The following is a 21,808-nucleotide window of genomic DNA, read 5'->3' on the forward strand; positions in this document are numbered from 1 at the left end:
CAATAGTGCCCGTAGTTAAAGAATCACCCTCATGTGGGTGTGTTTGTCTCAACTAAGGTGTGGTCAGGTCACCAGAAACACCAAGAACAACATCTAAAATCCATCAGTGAACAAACAGAACGTGTGAGATGTGCCTTAGATAAGTGGCTTCACAACCCACACGTATACTCTGCCTGCACATATCATTGCCAATCACCTGCAAGATGTCATTTTAAATTGACAGTGTGCTATATCTAATGTAGGCAAAGAAAATGATGGAGCAGGAGGAGAGAAGAAAAGCACTCAGAGAGGTCCCATCATGTGAAAATGTTAAATGATTTAACACAACCAGGAAATTAAATAAGAGTAACCACTGTGTGTTTTCTCGTGTTGGGTTTAATTGAGCCAAAAATCCTTTCACTTGTGTCCACTTCCTCAATACCATCGTGGAAAAATACAAAATATCACCTTCTGGCTTTATGGCATCACCTCAGGGAGCTTTGGTGGCTGCTCTCCACTGGTGCAGAACTGTTACCTCACCAGAAAACCTCTCGTTCAGTCCACTTTTCTAGACAGGTGTGACAGATGAAAACACGCCTAATTAAGTGAATGAATGCAACCTTTTTGCCACCAGATTATGTAAAGAGAAGATGGACACACCCTAAATGCACTTTGTAACTATGCACCATAGATCATGTGTCACACCGTAGATCGTCCAGATAGGGCTCACAAATTTTTTTTAATGAAACAATATTTTTCACAAAGATGCATCGTGTCCTCAAGACTTTTGCACATTTCTGTATCTTTGATGTCGAGACTGTAAACATCAATAAATGAGTAAAGTTGAGCAGGATTTGATTTAATTTATCTCCATAATCGGGCTGGTCCACTTCCTGTAACATGCAGCGCTCTGTCATTACATTAGGAGGCGTGTTATTTAGCAAACGACCACACGTGCGCTGCAGTAATCAGACACGGCGCGCTTCGTGGATGTGGCCATGGTCTCTCCTCAGGAGGCCTCTGGGCAGCAGTCTGAGCTAACTTGGTAATCATTGATCCTGGGGGCGGGGCTTTGTCTGGCCACCGCTCTTTGATGTGACTGTGTGCACGAAGAGCGTAATGACGAGCGTCACGCACGTGGAGGGATCGTATCAAAAAACAAGGTGCTTTTAAGATTCTCATTTAGTTAAAGATTAGAATGTGATCATTTACACTTAGAATTCGTGGTGGGGCGACACACAGATGGGATTTGGGTCCCGCTTGGATCCGTCTCGCTGACGGCAGCACAGTAAAGCTTCCTCGGCTGCTTCTTTGTGTCTCACCTCGGGTTCAGATAAAAACCGTTTATGCAGCTTTTATTTTCTCTGCCTGCAGAATTTTTTAATTATCTCACACACAATTAAAATGTGGGTTCTTTGAGGAACTAATTTTCCGGTTTCCCCCTTTGATGACCCACATTCAGACCCCCAGAGGTCTTCAGTCACCAGACAGGAGGTGGCCCAAGGGGGTTTGAACGACCCAGTCCAACCTCGCCTCCCAGGGCGGACTGGGACTCAACTGGACCCCCGCCTCTGATCTTATCTCAGCCTGTCAGTCTCCTCAGTGTTCTGCACCAAGACAATTATATTCACCTTTGACCTTCTGTCAATACCATGAAAACACAGATCTGGGGAGGGAGCTGTCAGACTGACACTGTCTGCAAATGATACTGATCACAGTTTTTGTTCAATGATTTGTAGAGCAGAGGTCTCAGACTCGCGGCCCAGGGACTGAATGAGGCCCTTGAGTCAGCAGTTTACGGCCTGCAGATTATTTTATTAATTTCTCATGTTTCACCTGTAGGAGGAAACGTGAGAAATTGCAAACTTATAAACATAAGCTTGCAGTTTCGCGATAATACATATTTCATGTCATATGATTCGCACCTGTTAAAAAGAATGCATCAAGAAGAGGAAAAACCCACATATATAAGTCACACTGGAGTATAAGTCACAGCTTATTTGTGTATGATCAGTGCTTTATTTTATTTTTGTGCATTGTTTCATGTACTTTTATGATTGGCATTTATTCTTTTATTATTAGAATTTATTTTGTTTAGTACTTTGATTCCTGGGAAAGTCGATAGTATAATTTTATGTTTAGATTATAGTTATTCTTATAACAAAGAATGTGTGATATTTCTGTATATATGTTGAACTGGAGTATAAGTCGCAGGACCTCTCAAACTAGTAAAAACAAAAAAAAAAAAAGTAGTTAATGCGCAAATTATAGTCAGAAATAATTGTATCTTTTGCGCACATAGAACAATTGAAGTTTTTTTCAACATATCTTTTCCAAGGACTTGAAATAGAACCCAGGTTGACATATTTGAGGAACAGACACCCTCTCTACTTTTAAGATTAGGCTTAAAACTTTCCTTTTTGCTAAAGCTTATAGTTAGGGCTGGATCAGGTGACCCTGAACCATCCCTTAGTTATGCTGCTATAGACTTAGACTGCTGGGGGGTTCCCATGATGCACGGAGTGTTTCTTTCTCTTTTTGCTCTGTATGCACCACTCTGCATTTAATCATTAGTGATTGATCTCTGCTCCCTCCACAGCATGTCTTTTTCCTGGTTCTCTCCCTCAGCCCCAACCAGTCCAGCAGAAGACTGCCCCTCCCTGAGCTGGTTCTGCTGGAGGTTTCTTCCTGTTAAAGGGAGTTTTCCTTCCCACTGTAGCCAAGTGCTTGCTCACAGGGGTCGTTTTGACCGTTGGGGTTTTACATAATTGTTGTATGGCCTTGCCTTACAATATAAAGCGCCTTGGGGCAACTGTTTGTTGTGATTTGGCGCTATATAAAAAAAATTGATTGATTGATTGATTGATATTGGTCGTCCAGCTCTTTGTCCCACTGAGCTACTTGCACTGGATATTTGGTCATACCTTACCTTACCTACCATCTTTGCTTCAGAAGATTGTCTTTAATTAGGAAAATGAGATGTTGATGAGTTGATGAATTTCAAAGAATGTTGTTCAATGAAGCTAATACAGCAAAAAAAAAAAAAAAAAAGAGAAGTCCTATGATCTCCAGATGCTTACAGCCAATCAAGACTTTGTCTTGATTTTCTATTTAATAGTTGTAATCTCTCCTTGGCATGACTTTCTATTTTTTTTTTTTTTTTTTACAAATGATCATTTTATCTTTTCATAGCAAATATGTTTTTTTATGGCAGTTATATATGAGAAGGTCCTTGCGTTGTTTCCCAGGACTGTCCTGACTTGGACGTGGAGTGGCTGAGTTAGAGGAAGAAATGGACGGTAGCCACGGGGTCTAGGTGCCAGGCTCCGCAGTGGGATTCTCGACAGGCTTGTCACATTGATTTCTAAGTCCAGAATATTTCAGATGGTGGTGTGAGACAGAGGGTGGGTCTGTGTATGTGGTCTTCATTAAGACAAAGAGACAAGGAACTTGCTCGCCAAGTATCTCTGAGGAAGTTCCCTCTGGTAGTGCCAACAAAAGAGAATAAAACTGAGACAATGGATTAGTTTTTGGTAAATCTTAGATGTATCAGGTGGTACGGCGTTATTTTAAAATAGAAACGTTGCTGTTTTTAGCAAATGGCAGCATTGTGTTGATTTACAGAATGCGCATGATGACCCAGAGCCACCTTGTCCTTTTTTAGGTAGCTGAAGAGTCTTCTGCATGCATGGCCGAGGGGCCTTACCTCACCAAACACCTCGCTAGCCTCTGGGCTGAAGGATTATGGGGAATCTTGTCAGCCGGCCCAGCTGCCTGGGCCAGAAGTCCAAACATGTGCGGACAGACGAGGCTTTCCTGAAGGAGTGCTACCAACGAAGGAGACAATGGGCACCCCCGGAGCAACATGGCGAGGCCAAAAAACTGGAAGCGATGAAAGATCAAGGCAGGGAGGATGTGAACAAGGAGACACACACAGAGACAGACAATGGAGGCCATGAAACCAATCATAAAAGGGAGGAGGAGGTTCATACACCCGTCTCAGACAAACTGCTTTGCAGCTCCCCGGCCTCCACCATCAGGAGCTCCAGCACTCTGGATAATGCTTGGCACAGTAGTCCTTCACCAATAAAAACATCCCGAAATGGGACACTGACACGGAGAATAGTGCCTCCGGAGTTTTCCAGATCCCCTTTGGCTCAACCTGACAAGAGGTCCAGCCTCCAGAAGAGGGACTCCAGAGAAGGAAGCCCCTGGTCCTGGAAGACCGTAGCCTCACGTGAGGTGACAGAGGTGACGGAGGTGACGGAGACAATTGTCACTGAAATTGTGGAAGTGACTGAGTATCCGTCTGGAGATAAAGGAGGAGACCCCATAGTCACCAGAACTGTCAGGGTCCTGAATGGAGTCGCAGACGAACTTGCAGAGGTTGATTAAAAACGACAGCTTTCAAACAAATCTTCATTTCATTTTCTTTGTTTTTTTGTATTTGTTTTTAATATTTTGTCTCTTTGATGTGGTGGTAGGTCTTCTAACCCTCTGTGGTCCATGGCAGCGCTGTATGAGGAAGATAGACTAAATTCTTGACATTCAAACATTTATAACTCTTGATACCGAGTCCAAATAAAAACCATAAATTGTATAAGATGCTTTATGCAGCTATGGACGAGTGAGTGTTGCCACGTGGGACATCAGAGGGTTAAAAGTACACACCTTCATGATGTGATGTGACATTGGATTTTGTCTATTTCACAGCTCCAGAGTGATGGACACTCAAGTCAGACCAGGATTCCAGTCTGGAAAGATGGACGGTATGTTTGACATGTTAAATCCCTTTAGATGCAATCTGGCACCTCTAGAACTTGGGTCTTAAGCGGGTGAAACTCATGGTTGTCATTCCAGAATTCCAGTAAGACAAATTTCAGTTTTTTTAACAGTTAGAGACCTTCAGGATAAATTCCCATTAGATCATTGGTTTACAAATATGGACCAACAATTTCCAACAATGTGTAATTAGACAAATTTAAGAAAATTGCTTAATATATTCTTTGAAATATCCAAGCATATTCATCAAAATATGTCAAACTATATTGATTATTTTGTGAAACTTCTATATTTTGTTGAGAATACAGTGTTTGTGTGTGAGGGTTTTGAAGTGAGTGTTTAGGTTTTAAGGATAGGAACTGGAATTTGTGTTTTGGATTTAGAGGTTTAGGGTTAGAACTTGTGGCTCATGTCTTATGGTAAGAGGTTTAGGGCCACACGGTGGCTTAGTGGTTAGTACTGATATCTCGCAGCATGAAGGTTGTGGAATTGCTTCCCACCCTTTCTGTGTGGAGTTTGCATGTTCTCCCTGTGTCTGTGTGGGTTTCCTCCAGTTTCCCCATATTCAAAAACATGCTTATTTAGGGTCCTTTCTCTGCCCCTGACCAAGGTAACACCAGGTCACCGGACTCTGGCTGCCCAGTGCTCCTAGTGGTGTGTATGTGAACAACGGCAATAAAGGCTATATTATTAGGTTTAGGGGTTAGGAGCTGGGGTTAGTGTTTTTTTGGAATTGTTGCTGGTGTTTTAGGGTTAGGATTACTGTTTAGTTAGTATTTAAGGAATGGGATTTATGGTTAGGAGTTGGAGCTAATGTTTTAGCATTAGAGGTTTAATCTTAGGGGTTAGGTTAACAGTTAGGGGCTGGGGTTAGTGTTTCAGGTTGAGGGGTATACGATTAGGCTTTAGGTTTAAGGTTATGGTTTATGCTTAACGTGTTTACCTGGAATTTGTCTGTCAGGACTGAAACCTATTTCCTTCTGGAAAACCAAATTAAGAAATCAACTTAATCTGGTTTTCCAGATGTTTAGCCACTCAACCACCCAGGTTCTTCAGTAACTGTTTGAGAATCAAGTTTACTTCACACTGAAGAACCTGTGTGGGTTGAGTGGCTAAAGACCCAGAAGTTCAAATAAGACGTCCATTTCTGTTGAGTTGACTTCTGGACATTTCTTTGTTGTACTTTGTTTATTTGATTAATTTATTTGTTATTGGTAGTTTGGCCAAAGCAGATGGTCACCCCTCTGAGTCTGGTCTGCTTGAGGTTTCTACCTGGTTAGACTTTACCCTTGTGAAGCACCTTGTGGTGACTTAACTGTATGTTGTAACTTGGTGCTCTGTTAATGACTGATTTCACTCGGGTAGCGAGAAAACCTACTTTTCACTGAGATTATTATTGTATAATTTCATCACGCTGGAGCTAATATTTGGTGATGGTTTTATCTGAAGGGAGTGCGGTCCCCCTTAGCACTGAAGGACGCATCTACGGATTCTGAGACGTTTCTCCCGAACCTGGAGGCGTTGCTCACGTGGGTCTGTGAGATCGAAGAACTCATGCTCAGTCTGAAACCGGCATCCTCTGAAGTCAAAGTGGTGAAAGCGCAACTCCAAGAACAAAAGGTGCGTCGTCAGCCTCATCGTTTCATCAGATTGACCTTTGAAGCAGTTTGTTGGGGCGATGGGGTGGACCGGGAATACTGACTGGAAAAACGGTGAGTCAGGTCATGGAAAAATGTCTCCAATATGGAATCTGTTCTTTAGAGATCGAATGGGTCGTATTCAGAGACACAATGAGCTCTCAGTGTGTCTTTGTCAACATGTTCTGGGGGGTGTGAACACAGCAAAGACGTCTCAGCTTTCAGTAGTAATCACACCCATTGTGAGGTCTTTGGATTAGGACAGACCCACCTGCAGCTCAACAATGGCAGCTTGTCACCTGAGACCGAGCTTCCTCCACGCTGACAAAGACGGCACAAAAACCAGAACAGGGCTTTGATAAGTCTTAAAATACGCACGAATTGTAAATTCCCGTAACGGTGAAGCTGCTCCGTGGATGTCTTCAGTAAGTTTCAGTTTGGGCTTACGCTTAGGGGGCATGGCTTATTTCTCTTGTCTCACAGCTCCTGCAGCGCCTCCTAGCGGACCGACGGCGTAGCATGGACACTGTGATGTTGGAAGGCCCTCATCTGGTGGAAGCCCACCCGGGAGAAGAATGGGAGCAGGCAAAGGTCAAACTGTCCGCTCTCACAGAGAAGTGGGGGGCGTTACTGCTGGAGGAGGAGCAAAGGTCAGCCACAGTCCGTTCACTGCTGTGATACAAACCTTTAGTGAGGGGGAGTAATGGTCAGCGGGGGCTGTGTTGTGGGCAGGAGAGCGGGTCTGGAGCGGGTCCTGCCTCGGGCCCAGATCTTCCAGGAAGGAGTGGACGGGATGCAGCAGTGGCTGATGTCTGTGGAACAGGAAGTGGCTGAGCTCCGGAACGCGGAGAGAGCGATGCTTCACCTGTCAGAGGCCACAGATCGAGCCAAGGTAGGAACGTTACCGGGCAGCTGAGTGTCTTTGTGATGAACCTATAAACTCACTTTGGACTCTTTGATGTTTTGCAGGTTGTCGTTGACGAAATTAAAATCAAATCTGCTGAATTGGCAAAAGTCCAGCAGTCAGGTCACGACCTGATGGAAGCCATTTCAGGTAACATTCATGGACATGGACAGTGGAGTCAGTACGTCGAAGGATTATTGCATCTTTGATGCCGTACAGTTGGGTCCATAAGTATTTGGACACTCGTGTGTTTTGTTTTGGGTTTTTTTTCCCTTAATGTTGCCTCTGCAGACCATCACAGCAGAGATGAAACATTATTTTATGGTAAATCTGACTGGAATAGGGAGTTCTCAAAAACTGAGCACACAAGACTGAGTCGAGTGAGGGAAGCCACCAAGACTCCCATGACAGTTCTGGAGGAGTTACAGGCCTCTGTGGCTGTGACTGCATAATCCGCAGACTTGTTCTTTTTATGTTGCGTCAGCTGTTATGCAGCTTCATGGTGCAGTGGAACAGATGAGGCACTCGGGGAGACTCGAACCCAGACCTGATCTGATCTGCTTGTGTGAAAATCCTTCTTTGTTCCAATCTGCAGTGAAGCTGATGGTGCAACAGATGAAAAATGTTTCTGCAATCCACAAAACTACACTGAAGGGTTAAGATACAAAACAGTTGGTCTGTTTTTTTTAAATGGAGAAAAATGCAGCGTAAATTAAGAAAAACATCAGAAAATGCACAGATTTTCATAAGTAAATTGAACATGTGCTGTTCAAATTCTTTCATGTTTTGCACACTGGTAGTTACCCCAGCTGCTGAGTGCATGTTGCCCTCAACTAAAAATGTGGGTTTGGGTTTTGCATGTGAAGCCTTCAGCTGTCAAATGCTCCTTGGTGGCTTATTTGGTCTGTCCAATTACTTATAGCCTCTAAAAATGGACAAGCTGTGTAGAAAATGGCTGCAATTCCGATGTGATATTTTTAACCCCTTGCATTAAATCCACCAGTTTTCACTGCAGCCACATCTTGACTGTTTTATTGATGAATTGTGATGATTGTTCCATTGTCATCTGTTTTCTGGTTGCATGGTGGGCTTGTTTCAGAGGAGGAGGCCCAGCAGGTGCAGGAGAAGATGGATGCTCTGCGTAGCCGTTGCTCTGTTCTGAGTCTGAGCAGTCTGGACGTGCTGCAGAGGCTGGAGCAGGCCCTGGAGGCCTCCAGCCGCTGCACGTCCAGCCAGGAGGACCTCCACCTGTGGCTGGGCCGCATAGAGAGGGAGCTGCTGGGGGCAGCAGGAGCTCAGACACAAGCTGGAGATGCAGGACTGTGTACAGCTGAGAGACAGCGGGTAATACTTCCAAAGATATTTCTTACCCTCGCTGCAGGTCTCAGAGGTACTTCAAGTTGTTCACGAACAGTAGGGGGCGCCTTTCACAGCGAAATGAAATATTAATCACTGTGTTAGCAAGGCATTGTGCAGATGACAATGACCTATAACAAGCATAGCACACTATGGGCCCTATCTTGATGATCAATAGTCCAGGACTGCTAAAGTGCAAGGGTGTTTCAAGCTTCACAGTACTATTTATATGATGCATAATCTAAGTCAAAGTCTGGCACGTGGAGCAAACTGGTTGTATTTAGTCACTCATTTAGTCATGAGGTGTTTTGGTCACAACATAAAACCTCACCTTGTAATGATGAGGTTGTCTAAATGGTGAACTTGAAAGTAGAGATTTTCTGGTGAAGAAAGGATTCGAGCAGGTGCAGCAGTCGTCCACCATAGCTGCCAGAGGTGAAACATTTGAGCACTTCATGCCAAGTCTTGTCGTTGTCCTCCATGTCTGCTGCATGTGGACACTGTGTTGCACTTCATTTTAGCACTCCTCACCTGTGAAATCAAGAAGAGAGGAGAATGGCTTCAGTTTAAACTAAAACTTTTGTATTTTCCATTAGTTTGTATTTTTAATACTAGAGTGTACACGCTTTGTGTTCCCGCCTATGTCAGGCATATCTGACATAGAGTGACTAGCAGGAGAACTTGGCGCTCCTTTTTAGACCAGTTTTTGGTGGTCTGTGGTGCAACCGCTTACCGCTGCCTCAGGAGAGAAACCCATCAACCCTGTGCCTGACCACACCTATTTAAGGCAAACACATAATGTATGTGATCATTGTAATATTGTTATTCATAACAAATGTGATTTATTTTCTGGTATATATTTTGGTTTATTTTTGATAAAATTGCAAAATCTAAAAAAAAAAAAAAACTTTCACATTGCCATTATGGGGTATTGGTTGTGAATTTCATCCATTTTGGAATAAGGCTGTCACAAAATGGTGGAAAAAGTGAAGCACTGTGAATACTTTCCGGATGCACTGTAAAGACACAGGACTCCCCCCTCCGAAAAAAAAAACCGCTAAAAATTCCAGCCACTTATACTTGGAAATGCAGTAGTTGTTGTCTGAGCCCCGGTTAATATGATTGAATGGAGCATTTTTTGGGAACTCGCTTTCAAGATTTTCTTATGTTACAATTTTTTAACATTTGCTGTATTATAAGGATTAATTAATATATTATTATACTTCCTCTGGGATTTTGGGTGTATTTCATCATTCTGTTGTCAGATTTGTCAGATCTTTTTGGTGTAAAAAGTTGTTGACTTGTGTATTTGTGTTCGTCAGCTGGATGAGGCTGTGGTAAAGGAGATGGCCTGGTTCAGAGAAACGGCTCTGAACCTTGAAAAGCTGAAAACCGTCGATCTGAACACACGGCTCATATCGGAACACTCTACGAACAGAAGGTCAGTGTTTTACGATGATGATGAACTGAAGCAGTTCTGTGCTTTAACCCATCAGTGGATTCTGTAATCTGTAATTTTCTGAACTGTAATTCTAACATTTTGATGAACTCCGTCAGATCTGACAGTTTGATTTGTTCTTGTCGCCTCAACAGATTTTGGCCGTTGAGATCTCCAGCCAGGTTCAACATTGAGAAAATGGTGAAGATTGCTGAGATCTTGCGACATATAGTGATGACGGTGAAATCATGTGACCTGCGAGTAAGTTCCACACTAAGTGTGTCGGTTTCTTCTCTTTTAAAATGCATTTATAAAGGAATTCAAAGGTTTTTGAATTCCTTTAAAAAGCTGAAACCACTCCAAGCAAGGTAGCACCGTGGCAGAGGAGTCGGCCTACCAATGTGGAGACCTGGTTTGTGTCCTAGTCATGCTACCGGTCCTGGGACTCTAATGCATTTCACACTATGGTACCTAGGGATATGCACCGGCACCAGTGGGAGTCGGGGTCCTGTATGGGACTAACTAATTCTTCTTCATCTCTATGCAGACCCCGATAGAAGCCTTACAAGAACAATGCAACAGCACATCAGCCACCAAACGCCCATGTGGTCCTGCAGCTTGAGCACGCTCAGTCACTTCTTCCCAGTTCTCAGAAGGCCTCGATGAGGTCTCACCCTGGTTAGATTGAAACCTCAAGCCCTTATTGGACGGCTCGCTTTAAGCAGCGTTAGCTATGAGGCATTTCGTGAACAACAGGACCTCTTGCAGGTAGGAGTGTCCCCACCGCCCTGAGAACCACCTGCTGTCGTTTTTTTTTTTTTTTTTTTTTCCCCAAATCAGTAAAGAAGTTGTTTGTGGCTGTAATATACTTCTTCCTGTTACGGTTATTTTATTATGCTATAGTGGCATTCCATGACGCATAAGACATCTAGATGTTTATCTCTCTTTTATCCAGTTCTGTATATTTTCTTGAATCTCCATATTGTCATGTAATTGTCACATTTGTTTGTTTGTTTGTGTACAAAACACAGGGGACATAGGGGAGGTGATGGTCTAGTGGTTAAGGGGTGTTTGGCTTGAGACCAGAAGATCCTGGGTTCAAATCCCCACCTGACTGGAAAATCACTAAGGGCCCTTGGGCAAAGTCTTTAATCCCCTATTGCTCCCGGTGTGTAGTGAGCACCTTGTATGGCAGCACCCTGACATCGGGGTGAATGTGAGGCATAATTGGAAAGCGCTTTGAGCGGCTGATGCAGATGGAAAAGTGCTATATAATGCAGTCCATTTACCATTTACAAAAGCAGTGGGCAGATTTCAGTTTTTAAGACAGACTCTCATTTCACATTTTAACAACCAAGATTGTGTAAGTCTTTGATGGAAAAGAAAGATACCAAGTTGGAGCATGCAAACGAGTGTAATCTGTAGTAAAAGTAGTGTTGTGCAACACTGTAAGAATTGAGAAAATTTTAATCCTGTCTAAGAAATTTCAGATGCCAGGACACATTGTGAGCCAAAAAAACATAAAGAATCAGAGGTAACTTATGCAGATAGGTGGTAATATGCATCTTTTACTTTAATTTCACTAAAGGCTTTGTTTTTTATTTCATTAGTGCATCTTCATATAAATCATTTCTGCTTGAATGTGGACTTGGCTGCTCAGTTATTTGGATGCCAGGCTACAGTTTAAGCAAAAGTTCAAATACAATGCAGATTGTTTTCTCTTTTGGAGCCGGCAGTGAGCGATTTCACTGGAGTGCGGTGAAAATTGACCACGCAGGGAGCGATCATAAACGCTGCAGTCTGCTGTGACTGTGTAGGGCAGGGGTGGGCAATTAATTTTTACAAGGGGCCACATAGGGAACCTGAATTATGCCCAAGGGCCACACCATCGATAACGCGACTGTCTCCCATTACAAATTTTACAAAAAATTACCTATTAATAGCTTTTATAGGTAATTTTTATTATTGTAATAATAATATGTAAATATTTAAATATACCTAAATAAACCTCTCTAATGATTTGCAACACACAAGCTTGACATTTTTAATATATGTAATAATAATCACAGACCTCATGAGGGCCGGACAGAGACATGCAAAGGGCCGCATGTGGCCCCCGGGCCACAGTTTGCCCAGGTCTGGTGTAGGGGCAGTGTGGGGGTGGGGGGGGGGGGGGGTGCTTACAGCTCCATGAGTGCACAGCTCTGTGACCGACGCGAACCGCCCCGCTCATTGTTCTGGCAGAAATAAAGATATCATACACATGTAGGATGTCTACATGGCAAAAGTGAGGGTGGACATGTGGGTGCAACAATCAATGATGGGGACCTGCTAGTTCTGTGGAGTGGTGGCCTCCTTCTGATTTTTCTCTGCAACGTAAGTCCATAGCATTAATCCCATGAAAAGCATGTCAGGCTCTTCAACAGAAGACTATTTTAAGATACTAAACAGATATATTTTAGGTTTCTATATGTATGTTGTAATATGTGTACCACATAGGGTAAGGAGTAGCGTTATACAGCACACGTGCACAAGGACTCGTGCCATGAAACTCAATCGACTTGGGTGTAATTGACAATAACATTAAGAAACATGAATTTGCCTGATATTTAATAAACCAGGCCTGATTTCCTCATTTTTGGAATTGGGATAAAAAATTGGTGCCAAAAACTGCAGTGGGAGTCCAGCTTAGTAGCAGTGTCTTGATCTAGTCTTTATCTGTGTAAGCACTTGAATTAGGCTTGTTGTAAAAAATGGAAGGACAACATGACTGACGGGAAGCCAGACATGTCTCCCTCGCTGTACGGTGGAGTGGAATGAACCAGTGAATGAAACAGTGTTTTCCAAATGATGCTGTTGAATCTCACATGGAGCAACAATACACCAGCACAGTCCACAGTCCCGTTTGTCCTTGTTGGGGTGGAAAGGCTTGTGTACCCTTATGATGTGCGGCTGCTGTTCTTAGAGCTACAACTATTGGCATTGTCTGTCGTCCCCTCAGGAACATCCAGTTGACCTTCTGCCACACTATTACCATGAGAATCCAATATCAAAGTTACTTTTTGGGGGATTGTCTCTGTCATATTGCGATGGAAATTACATGGGATGTTGAAGAGGGTGGAAGTGGACCAGCTGAAAATGGGGCATCCCAACGGAGAGTCATGAGCCACCTCTAGGTGGCATTTTTTTTTTCCTACTGGTATTTGAAACCATTAGAGACATCTCAGCCTCATCAGTCTTTGTGTCTGAGTGGTTCTACATAAATGAACTCATCTTGCTTTATATGTCTGTCCTGTCCTCAGGGTCTAAGGGAGTCTGTAGCTGAGCACAGACCTCTGATTGCACGTTTGTGCTCTCTGGCCAAACGGCTGTCAGAACTAAACCCCATTCAGGGGGATGAGTTCCGCCACAAGGCTGCAGAGGCTGAGGAGCAGCATAGAGTCATCAGAGACCGGGTCAGGGAGACCGCCAAACTACTCGAGGAGTCCTTGCCTCGATTCACACAGGTATAAAATGTGAGACAAAAATGGACTCGTATATCAATCTGCAAGATCGCAACCTCACGTTGTTCTCCTTCTCTGCAGCTGAATGACAGGATAACTCTTATAAGAGAGAGTCTTGAGCATCTCCAGAGCCGCATACAGAGTCCCGCATCCCTGCCAGGCCTCACGCCGAGAATCCAGGAGCAGCTGCAAGACAACAAGCAAAGTCTGTCCGAGTTATCCAAGCTGGAGCTGAGCCTCAGCAGTGTGAAGACACAGGCAGAGGAGCTGCTGGCTAACATGCAGGCAGCAGGTGATGGATCCATCAGCACAGGTAACATCTGCTCACAAAGAGTTTACAAAGTCCAGTTCCAAAGATCATGAGAAATATCTTTGTAATTATCTGCCAAACTCTAATCCCAGCAATCCAAGACCAAGTGTCCAGCCTGTCCCAACTGTGGGACACGACACACACTCAGGCTCAGGAGAGGGACGTCTGGCTGCTCAGTCTGCTGGATGTTGCCTTGAAGTTCTGGAGTGACGTCAGCGACGTCACAGCTGCACTCAGTGAGGCTCATCAAGCGGTTCTGGATCTCAACGGTAGTCAGATGGACTCTGAAACAATCCGCCAAAGCCTTGAGACCATGCAGGTTCGCCAGGAAGTTGTAAAGGGAAGCGTAGTTCGTTCATCTGGTCAAACTGTATCTTCATATTCTTTCACCTTGCAGACTCTCAGGGAGGACATTGACGGCTTACAGGGAGATCTGGACATGCTCGGTGTTCTGGGAATGGATCTTATGTCAGCATGTGGCGATACTGACAAACCGGATGTCACAAAGAGCTTGGATGAGGTAAGCCTTTAATTTACAAGGACACAAACACATCCAAGTTGACCCAAAGCACAAAGTGTTAAAAATATGCAACATTTAAATAGTCCCTGTTTCATGTATTGATCTGAATTCACACCCATGTTTTATGGTTCATATTCTAGGCTTAAGTTCCTGAAATTGTCATGCAGATGGAAAAATGTAATGTCAGTGGGAGCAGTGAAAACATTAACTTCTAACTCTGTCTTTTCTTGTCTTTTAGCTCTATTGTTCTTGGAACAACTTGAGCAAACTCTGGAATGACTGTAACAGAAAGTTGGAGATGTCCTTGCAGGCAGCGCTGCACTATCAGGACACGATGCAGGTGTGTGTTCACAGTTTATTCTTTTTGTATATCGAAGTATCTCCAAATACATGTGTGAAATAATACTGCTTCTGTTTGTTGGACAACTGACCAACAAATGTATCCAGTTGAGGTATCAGCTGGGTTACAAGTGACAAAACAACAACAAACAAAAGTTCTTTCTGCTTCTCATTTCAACTCAATTTAAGCCAAATCAACAAGCAGATCAACATCTGATCCGCTGTGGTGACCTGGTTGGTGATGCAGATATCTTTGCAAGAGAAGGAAGACACAAATCTTCAGGGTCCTGGTCCAGAGATAATGATGTGGATGTCACTTGTGTTAAATGAGTGGTTTACTAGTTAAAGTGTGGAACTGGTGCTGTGAGGGAACATCAGCTACAATAATATGGTCAAGTGATACATTTTCTTGAGCGTGATCCAACTTCAGTGCCGGTGCTCACCATAATAAAGGGAAGGACAGATGTGACGCTGATTGGTAGATGTGCTACTCGGACTACAAAATGTCAGAAAGATGGTGAAGCCAACTCTTCTGAGCACAGTCCAACCATGGTGCTTAGACTTTTTCAGGAAGTAGAAAACGCAGAGGGAACGTCCATGTATCACCTGTCTGTGATAGTTCATGAGATGTACTGTAGGGCTGTCTGGATGTTGACAGTCACGACCCAGGACAGTTCCTTAAGGTGGTACATGTCATGTCATTGTCCACACTCCCAGACCAGATGATCGCATCTGTAATACAGTCGGTTCAGAATAATAAGTAGTGCTATGTGACTAAAAAGATTATACAGTTTTGAGTATATTCTTATTGTTACATGGGAAACAAGGTACCAGTAGATTCAGTAGATTCTCACAAATCCAACAAGACCAAGCATTCATGATATGCACACTCTTAAGGCTATGAAATTGGGCTATTAGTAAAAAAAAGTAGAAAAGGGGGTGTTCACAATAATAGTAGTGTGGCATTCAGTCAGTGAGTTCGTCAATTGTGTGGAACAAACAGGTGTGAATCAGGTGTCCCTTATTTACGGATGAAGCCAGCACCTGTTGAACATGCTTTTCTCTTTGAAAGCCTGAGGAAAATGGGACGTTCAAGACATTGTTCAGAAGAACAGCGTAGTTTGATTAAAAAGTTGATTGGAGAGGGGAAACTTATACGCAGGTGCAAAAAATTATAGGCTGTTCATCTACAATGATCTCCAATGCTTTAAAATGGACAAAAAAAAAACAGAAACGCGTGGAAGAAAATGGAAAACAACCATCAAAATGGATAGAGGAATAACCAGAATGACAAAGACTCACCCATTGATCAGCTCCAGGATGATCAAAGACAGTCTGGAGTTACCTGTAAGTGCTGTGACAGTTAGAAGACGCCTGTGTGAAGCTAATTTATTTGCAAGAATCCCCTGCAAAGTCCCTCTGTTAAACTAGAACAGGGGTGGCCAAGTTCGGTCCTCGAGAGCCACCTTCCAATGAAAGGCTCATTACGAGCCTTTCATTGGATTCAGGTGTGTTGGAGCAGGGAGACAACTAAGAGTGTCAGGAAGGTGGCTCTCGAGGACCGAACTTGGCCATCCCTGAACTAGAAGCACTCGGAGAGTGCAAACCTCTGCCAAGGTCATGGGGTCACTGACGCCATAACATCTACATGCCGTGGAATCATTGAACCTAAAAAAGTCTAACAATGATGTTTGCTCAGTAGTAAAAAAAAAGTTTCATCTGCTGTGACTGGATAGCATGTATCCTTAGCACTTGGCATCACAGTTTATTGCAACTTGCACCTTCCCAGAAGCTACTGTCATCTGAGCACTGATATTGATATTGCATGTGCTTATAGACAAAAACAAAATAAGAGACAAATTCAATTATTATTCAACTAAACTGCAATATATGGATTTTTTTAACATTTATGAAACACTTCCCTAAATAATAACAGTAAATTCTGAAAAATAAACTATTTTTAAGTGTTGCATGTGCTACACAAGGCCATAGGGTCACTGACCCTAAAGAGATTCCCTCCCTAGCACAGTGATCTATTCAACAATTCAGTGTTACAACCAAAACTATGACACATACACTTTTCTTTCCTTTATATTTGACATCCTTGACCATGAAAACATACCACTAGAACTTGGAATCACTTTTATGTCTTTATTAGTTCAAAAGTTATTGTATAAAAACGATTTTTCGGTAATGGCGGTTTCTTCTGGCTCTAGCTCCATACATTTGAAGCTACATCAATCTGATGACACCTTACTGAATTAGTACAGATTCAGCTACAATTTGGTGTTAGTTGTGCATCTCTAGCTTCATTTGTCACCTCACACTGACACATTTTCTATTTTCTCTATATTTTTGCATATTCTGGATCACCAGATCCGGAATCCGGATCCAGTCATCACCAAACTTTGTTGTTTGATAGAACATTTGACTATGTTACACCATAATTTTTTTCAAGCCTTTCTGCCTTGTTTTTGTGGAGTTAGAAACTAGAATGTCAACAATTCCCCCTATCCCGCAATGGTGAAGAATCCTTAAAACATTCCTGGATCCGGATCGTGATCCGGATCACCACTAAAATTAAATCACTTGTTCCTCTTGTCATTTCCACCACTCCACAAATTTCATCAAAATCCGTTCAAACCTTTTTGAGTTATCCTGCTGACAAACAGACAGACAAACAAACAAACAAACTCGACCGAAAAAATAACCTCCTTGGCGGAGGTAATAAAAGACGTGCAGAAGAGGTTACAATTTGCCAAAGAACAGATCAACTGGCCTAAAGAAAAATGGAGGAATATTTTGTGGACTGATGAGAGTAAAATTGTTCTTTTTGGGTCTAAGGGCCGCAGACAGTTTGTGAGATGACCCCCAAACTCTGAATTCAAGCCACAGTTCACAGTGAACACAGTGAAGCAAGCATCATGATATGGGCATGTTTCTCCTACTATGGTGTTGGGCCTATATATTGCATACCAGGTATCATGGATCAGTTTGGATATGTCAAAATACTTGAAGAGGTCATGTTGCCTTAATGCTGAAGAGGACGCCACCCTTGAACGGGTGTTTTCAAACGAGACAATGACCCCAAGCACACTAGTAAACGAGCAAAATCTTGGTTCCAAACAAAACAAAATTAATGGCCTCGCAGCCTCTACTGGTGGTTGGCTCTCACTGCGGTATTGTATCACTTCCTGTTCCGGAGCACAAGCGGTGTTTTGCTGTATCTGTTAGCTGTTTAAATTCTGCGTAGTTAGATTGATCTAGTTAACTAGATAACGATTTGTTTCACAGTGTAATCTTCACGTGCCTTAACTAAAGCACTCCCTCTGCTGAATCACCTCTAAATTATTTACACATTATTCACTTTGTGTGTTTTTAGGAATCCACTAGCTTAGCGCAGCTTAGCTCTTAGCCAGTTTAGCATGGCGGCTTCCTCCTGTCCTCTCCCGCACTTTTTCTGCTCTGGGTGTGAAATGTTTAGTTATTCCTCGGCCTCCTTTAGCAGTAATGGTACTTGTAATAAGTGTAGCTTATTCTAGCTTTGGAAGCCATGCTGGCGAATTGGAGACTCGCCCCGCACCTTGGAAAATCCTACAGCTAGCCAGGGCCCCTGTAGTCGGTGCGGACCAAGGTAGCTTAGCCGCCGTTAGTTTCCCCTCCAGCAGATCCCGAGCAGCCGGGAAAGCAGGCCGGCTGGGTGACTGTGAGGAGGAAAGCGTAGTCCTAAAGCAGAAGCCCTGTGTACACCGCCAACCACGTTCACATCTCTAACCGTTTTTCCCCACTCGGCGACACACCCGCCGAGGAACAAAACTCTGGTTATTGGCGACTCTGTTTGAGAAATGTGAAGTTAGCGACACCAGCAACCATAGTCAATTGTCTTCCGGGGGCCAGAGCAGACGATTGAAGGAAATTTGAAACTGCTGGCTAAGGCTAAGCGTAAATTTGGTAAGATTGTAATTCACGTTGGCAGTAATGACACCCGGTTACGCCAATCGGAGGTCACTAAAATTAATATTGAATCGGTGTGTAACTTTGCAAAAACAATGTTGGACTCTGTAGTTTCCTCTGGGCCCCTCCCCAATCGGACCGGAGTGACATGTTTAGAGCCGCATGTTCTCCCTGAATTGCTGGCTGTCTGAGTGCGTCTGGGGAAACCTGGTCTTGTTAGGAGAGACGGCATCCATCCCACTTTGGATGGAGCAGCTCTCATTTCTAGAAATCTGGCCAATTTTCTTAAATCCTCCAAAACCGTGACTATCCAGGGTTGGGACCAGAAGCAGAGTTGTAGTCTTACACACCTCTCTGCAGCTTCTCTCCCCCTGCCATCCCCTCATTACCCCATCTCCGTAGAGACGGTGCCTGCTCCCAGACCACCAATAACCAGTAAAAATCTATTTAAGCATAAAAATTTAAAAATAAAAATTAATATAGCACCTTCAACTGCACCACAGACTAAAACAGTTAATGTGGTCTATTAAACATTAGGTCTCTCTCTTCTAAGTCCTGTTAGTAAATGATATAATAATTGATCAACATATTGATTTATTCTGCCTTACAGAAACCTGTTACAGCAGGATGAATATGTTAGTTTAAATGAGTCAACACCCCCGAGTCACACTAACTGCCAGAATGCTCGTAGCACGGGCCGAGGCGGAGGATTAGCAGCAATCTTCCATTCCAGCTTATTAATTAATCAAAACCCAGACAGAGCTTTAATTCATTTGAAAGCTGACTCTTAGTCTTGTCCATCCAAATTGGAAGTCCCAAAAACCAGTTTTATTTGTTGTTATCTATCGTCCACCTGGTCGTTACTGTGAGTTTCTCTGTGAATTTTCAGACCTTTTGTCTGACTTAGTGCTTAGCTCAGATAAGATAATTATAGTGGGCGATTTTAACATCCACACAGATGCTGAGAATGACAGCCTCAACACTGCATTTAATCTATTATTAGACTCAATTGGCTTTGCTCAAAATGTAAATGAGTCCACCCACCACTTTAATCATATCTTAGATCTTGTTCTGACTTATGGTAGGGAAATTGAAGACTTAACAGTATTCCCTGAAAACCCCCTTCTGTCTGATCATTTCTTAAGAACATTTACATTTACTCTGATGGACTACCCTGCAGTGGGAATAAGTTTCATTACCTAGAAGTCTTTCAGAAAGCGCTGTAACTAGGTTTAAGGATATGATTCCTTCTTTATGTTCTCTAATGCCATATACCAACACAGTGCAGAGTAGCTACCTAAACTCTGTAAGTGAGATAGAGTATCTCGTCAGTAGTTTTATATCCTCATTGAGGACAACTTTGGATGCTGTAGCTCCTCTGAAAAAGAGAGCTTTAAATCAGAAGTGCCTGACTTTGTGGTATAACTCACAAACTCGCAGCTTAAGCAGTATTCCTTTAACTTTAACTAGTAATGACTTCATGACTTTCTTTGCTAATAAAATTTTAACTATTAGAGAAAAAATTACTCATAACCGTCCCAAAGACATATCGTTATCTTTGGCTGCTTTCAGTGATGCCGGTATTTGGTTAGACTCTTTCTCTCCAATTGTTCTGTCTGAGTTATTTTCATTAGTTACTTCATCCAAACCATCAACATGTCTATTAGACCCCATTCCTACCAGGCTGCTCAAGGAAGCCCTACCATTAATTATGCTTCGATCTTAAATATGATCAATCTATCTTTGTTAGTTGGCTATGTACCACAGGCTTTTAAGGTGGCAGTAATTAAACCATTACTTAAAAAGCCATCACTTGACCCAGCTATCTTAGCTAATTATAGGCCAATCTCCAACCTTCCTTTTCTCTCAAAAATTCTTGAAAGGGTAGTTGTAAAACAGCTAACTGATCATCTGCAGAGGAATGGTCTATTTGAAGAGTTTCAGTCAGGGTTTAGAATTCATCATAGTACAGAAACAGCATTAATGAAGGCTACAAATGATCTTCTTATGGCCTCGGACAGTGGACTCATCTCTGTGCTTGTTCTGTTAGACCTCAGAAGTGCTGCTTTTGATACTGTTGACCATAAAATTTTATTACAGAGATTAGAGCATGCCATAGGTATTAAAGTCACTGCGCTGCGGTGGTTTGAATCATATTTATCTAATAGATTACAATTTGTTCATGTAAATGGGGAATCTTCTTCACAGACTAAGGTTAATTATGGAGTTCCACAAGGTTCTGTGCTAGGACCAATTTATTCACTTTATACATGCTTCCCTTAGGCAGTATTATTAGACGGCATTGCTTAAATTTTCATTGTTACGCAAATGATACCCAGCTTTATCTATCCATGAAGCCAGAGGACACACACCAATTAGCTAAACTGCAGGATTGTCTTACAGACATAAGGACATGGATGACCTCTAATTTCCTGCTTTTAAACTCAGATAAAACTGAAGTTATTGTACTTGGCCCCACAAATCTTAGAAACATGGTGTCTAACCAGATCCTTACTCTGGATGGCATTACCCTGACCTCTAGTAATACTGTGACAAATCTTGGAGTCATTTTTGATCAGGATATGTCCTTCAATGCGCATATTAAACAAATATGTAGGACTGCTTTTTTGCATTTGCGCAATATCTCTAAAATTAGAAAGGTCTTGTCTCAGAGTGATGCTGAAAAACTAATTCATGCATTTATTTCCTCTAGGCTGGACTATTGTAATTCATTATTATCAGGTTGTCCTGAAAGTTCCCTGAAAAGCCTTCAGTTAATTCAAAGTGCTGCAGCTAGAGTGCTGACGGGGACTAGAAGGAGAGAGCATATCTCACCCATATTGGCCTCTCTTCATTGGCTTCCTGTTAATTCTAGAATAGAATTTAAAATTCTTCTTCTTACTTATAAGGTTTTGAATAATCAGGTCCCATCTTATCTTAGGGACCTCTTAGTACCATATCACCCCAGTAGAGCGCTTCGCTCTCAGACTGCAGGCTTACTTGTAGTTCCTAGGGTTTGTAAGAGTAGAATGGGAGGCAGAGCCTTCAGCTTTCAGGCTTCTCTCCTGTGGAACCAGCTCCCAGTT

General features: G+C 42.8%; 2 protein-coding genes across 2 annotated transcripts in view; both read left to right on the forward strand.

The window, feature by feature from the left end:
- LOC117514787 overlaps window positions 1–6,242 on the forward strand; it is a 44,914-nt gene extending 38,672 nt beyond the window's left edge. The window contains exons 6-8 of the mRNA XM_034175375.1: window positions 3,644–4,365; window positions 4,693–4,748; window positions 6,211–6,242. Coding sequence (XP_034031266.1) covers window positions 3,644–3,799 — 156 coding nt within the window. The 3' untranslated portion in view covers window positions 3,800–4,365; window positions 4,693–4,748; window positions 6,211–6,242. The remainder of the gene's footprint in view (window positions 1–3,643; window positions 4,366–4,692; window positions 4,749–6,210) is intronic.
- Window positions 1–21,808, forward strand: part of LOC117513519 (plectin-like) — a 192,198-nt gene that overhangs the window by 143,305 nt on the left and 27,085 nt on the right. Inside the window, 16 exon segments of the mRNA XM_034173689.1 lie at window positions 243–300; window positions 3,741–4,365; window positions 4,693–4,748; window positions 4,840–4,846; window positions 6,211–6,381; window positions 6,882–7,048; window positions 7,131–7,290; window positions 7,368–7,452; window positions 8,402–8,646; window positions 9,981–10,099; window positions 10,252–10,357; window positions 13,399–13,602; window positions 13,681–13,912; window positions 14,002–14,228; window positions 14,307–14,429; window positions 14,668–14,769. Coding sequence (XP_034029580.1) covers window positions 243–300; window positions 3,741–4,365; window positions 4,693–4,748; window positions 4,840–4,846; window positions 6,211–6,381; window positions 6,882–7,048; window positions 7,131–7,290; window positions 7,368–7,452; window positions 8,402–8,646; window positions 9,981–10,099; window positions 10,252–10,357; window positions 13,399–13,602; window positions 13,681–13,912; window positions 14,002–14,228; window positions 14,307–14,429; window positions 14,668–14,769 — 2,687 coding nt within the window.

This window comes from Thalassophryne amazonica, chromosome 7 (genome assembly GCF_902500255.1).
Source record: "Thalassophryne amazonica chromosome 7, fThaAma1.1, whole genome shotgun sequence".
In the NCBI taxonomy this organism is placed as follows: domain Eukaryota; kingdom Metazoa; phylum Chordata; class Actinopteri; order Batrachoidiformes; family Batrachoididae; genus Thalassophryne; species Thalassophryne amazonica.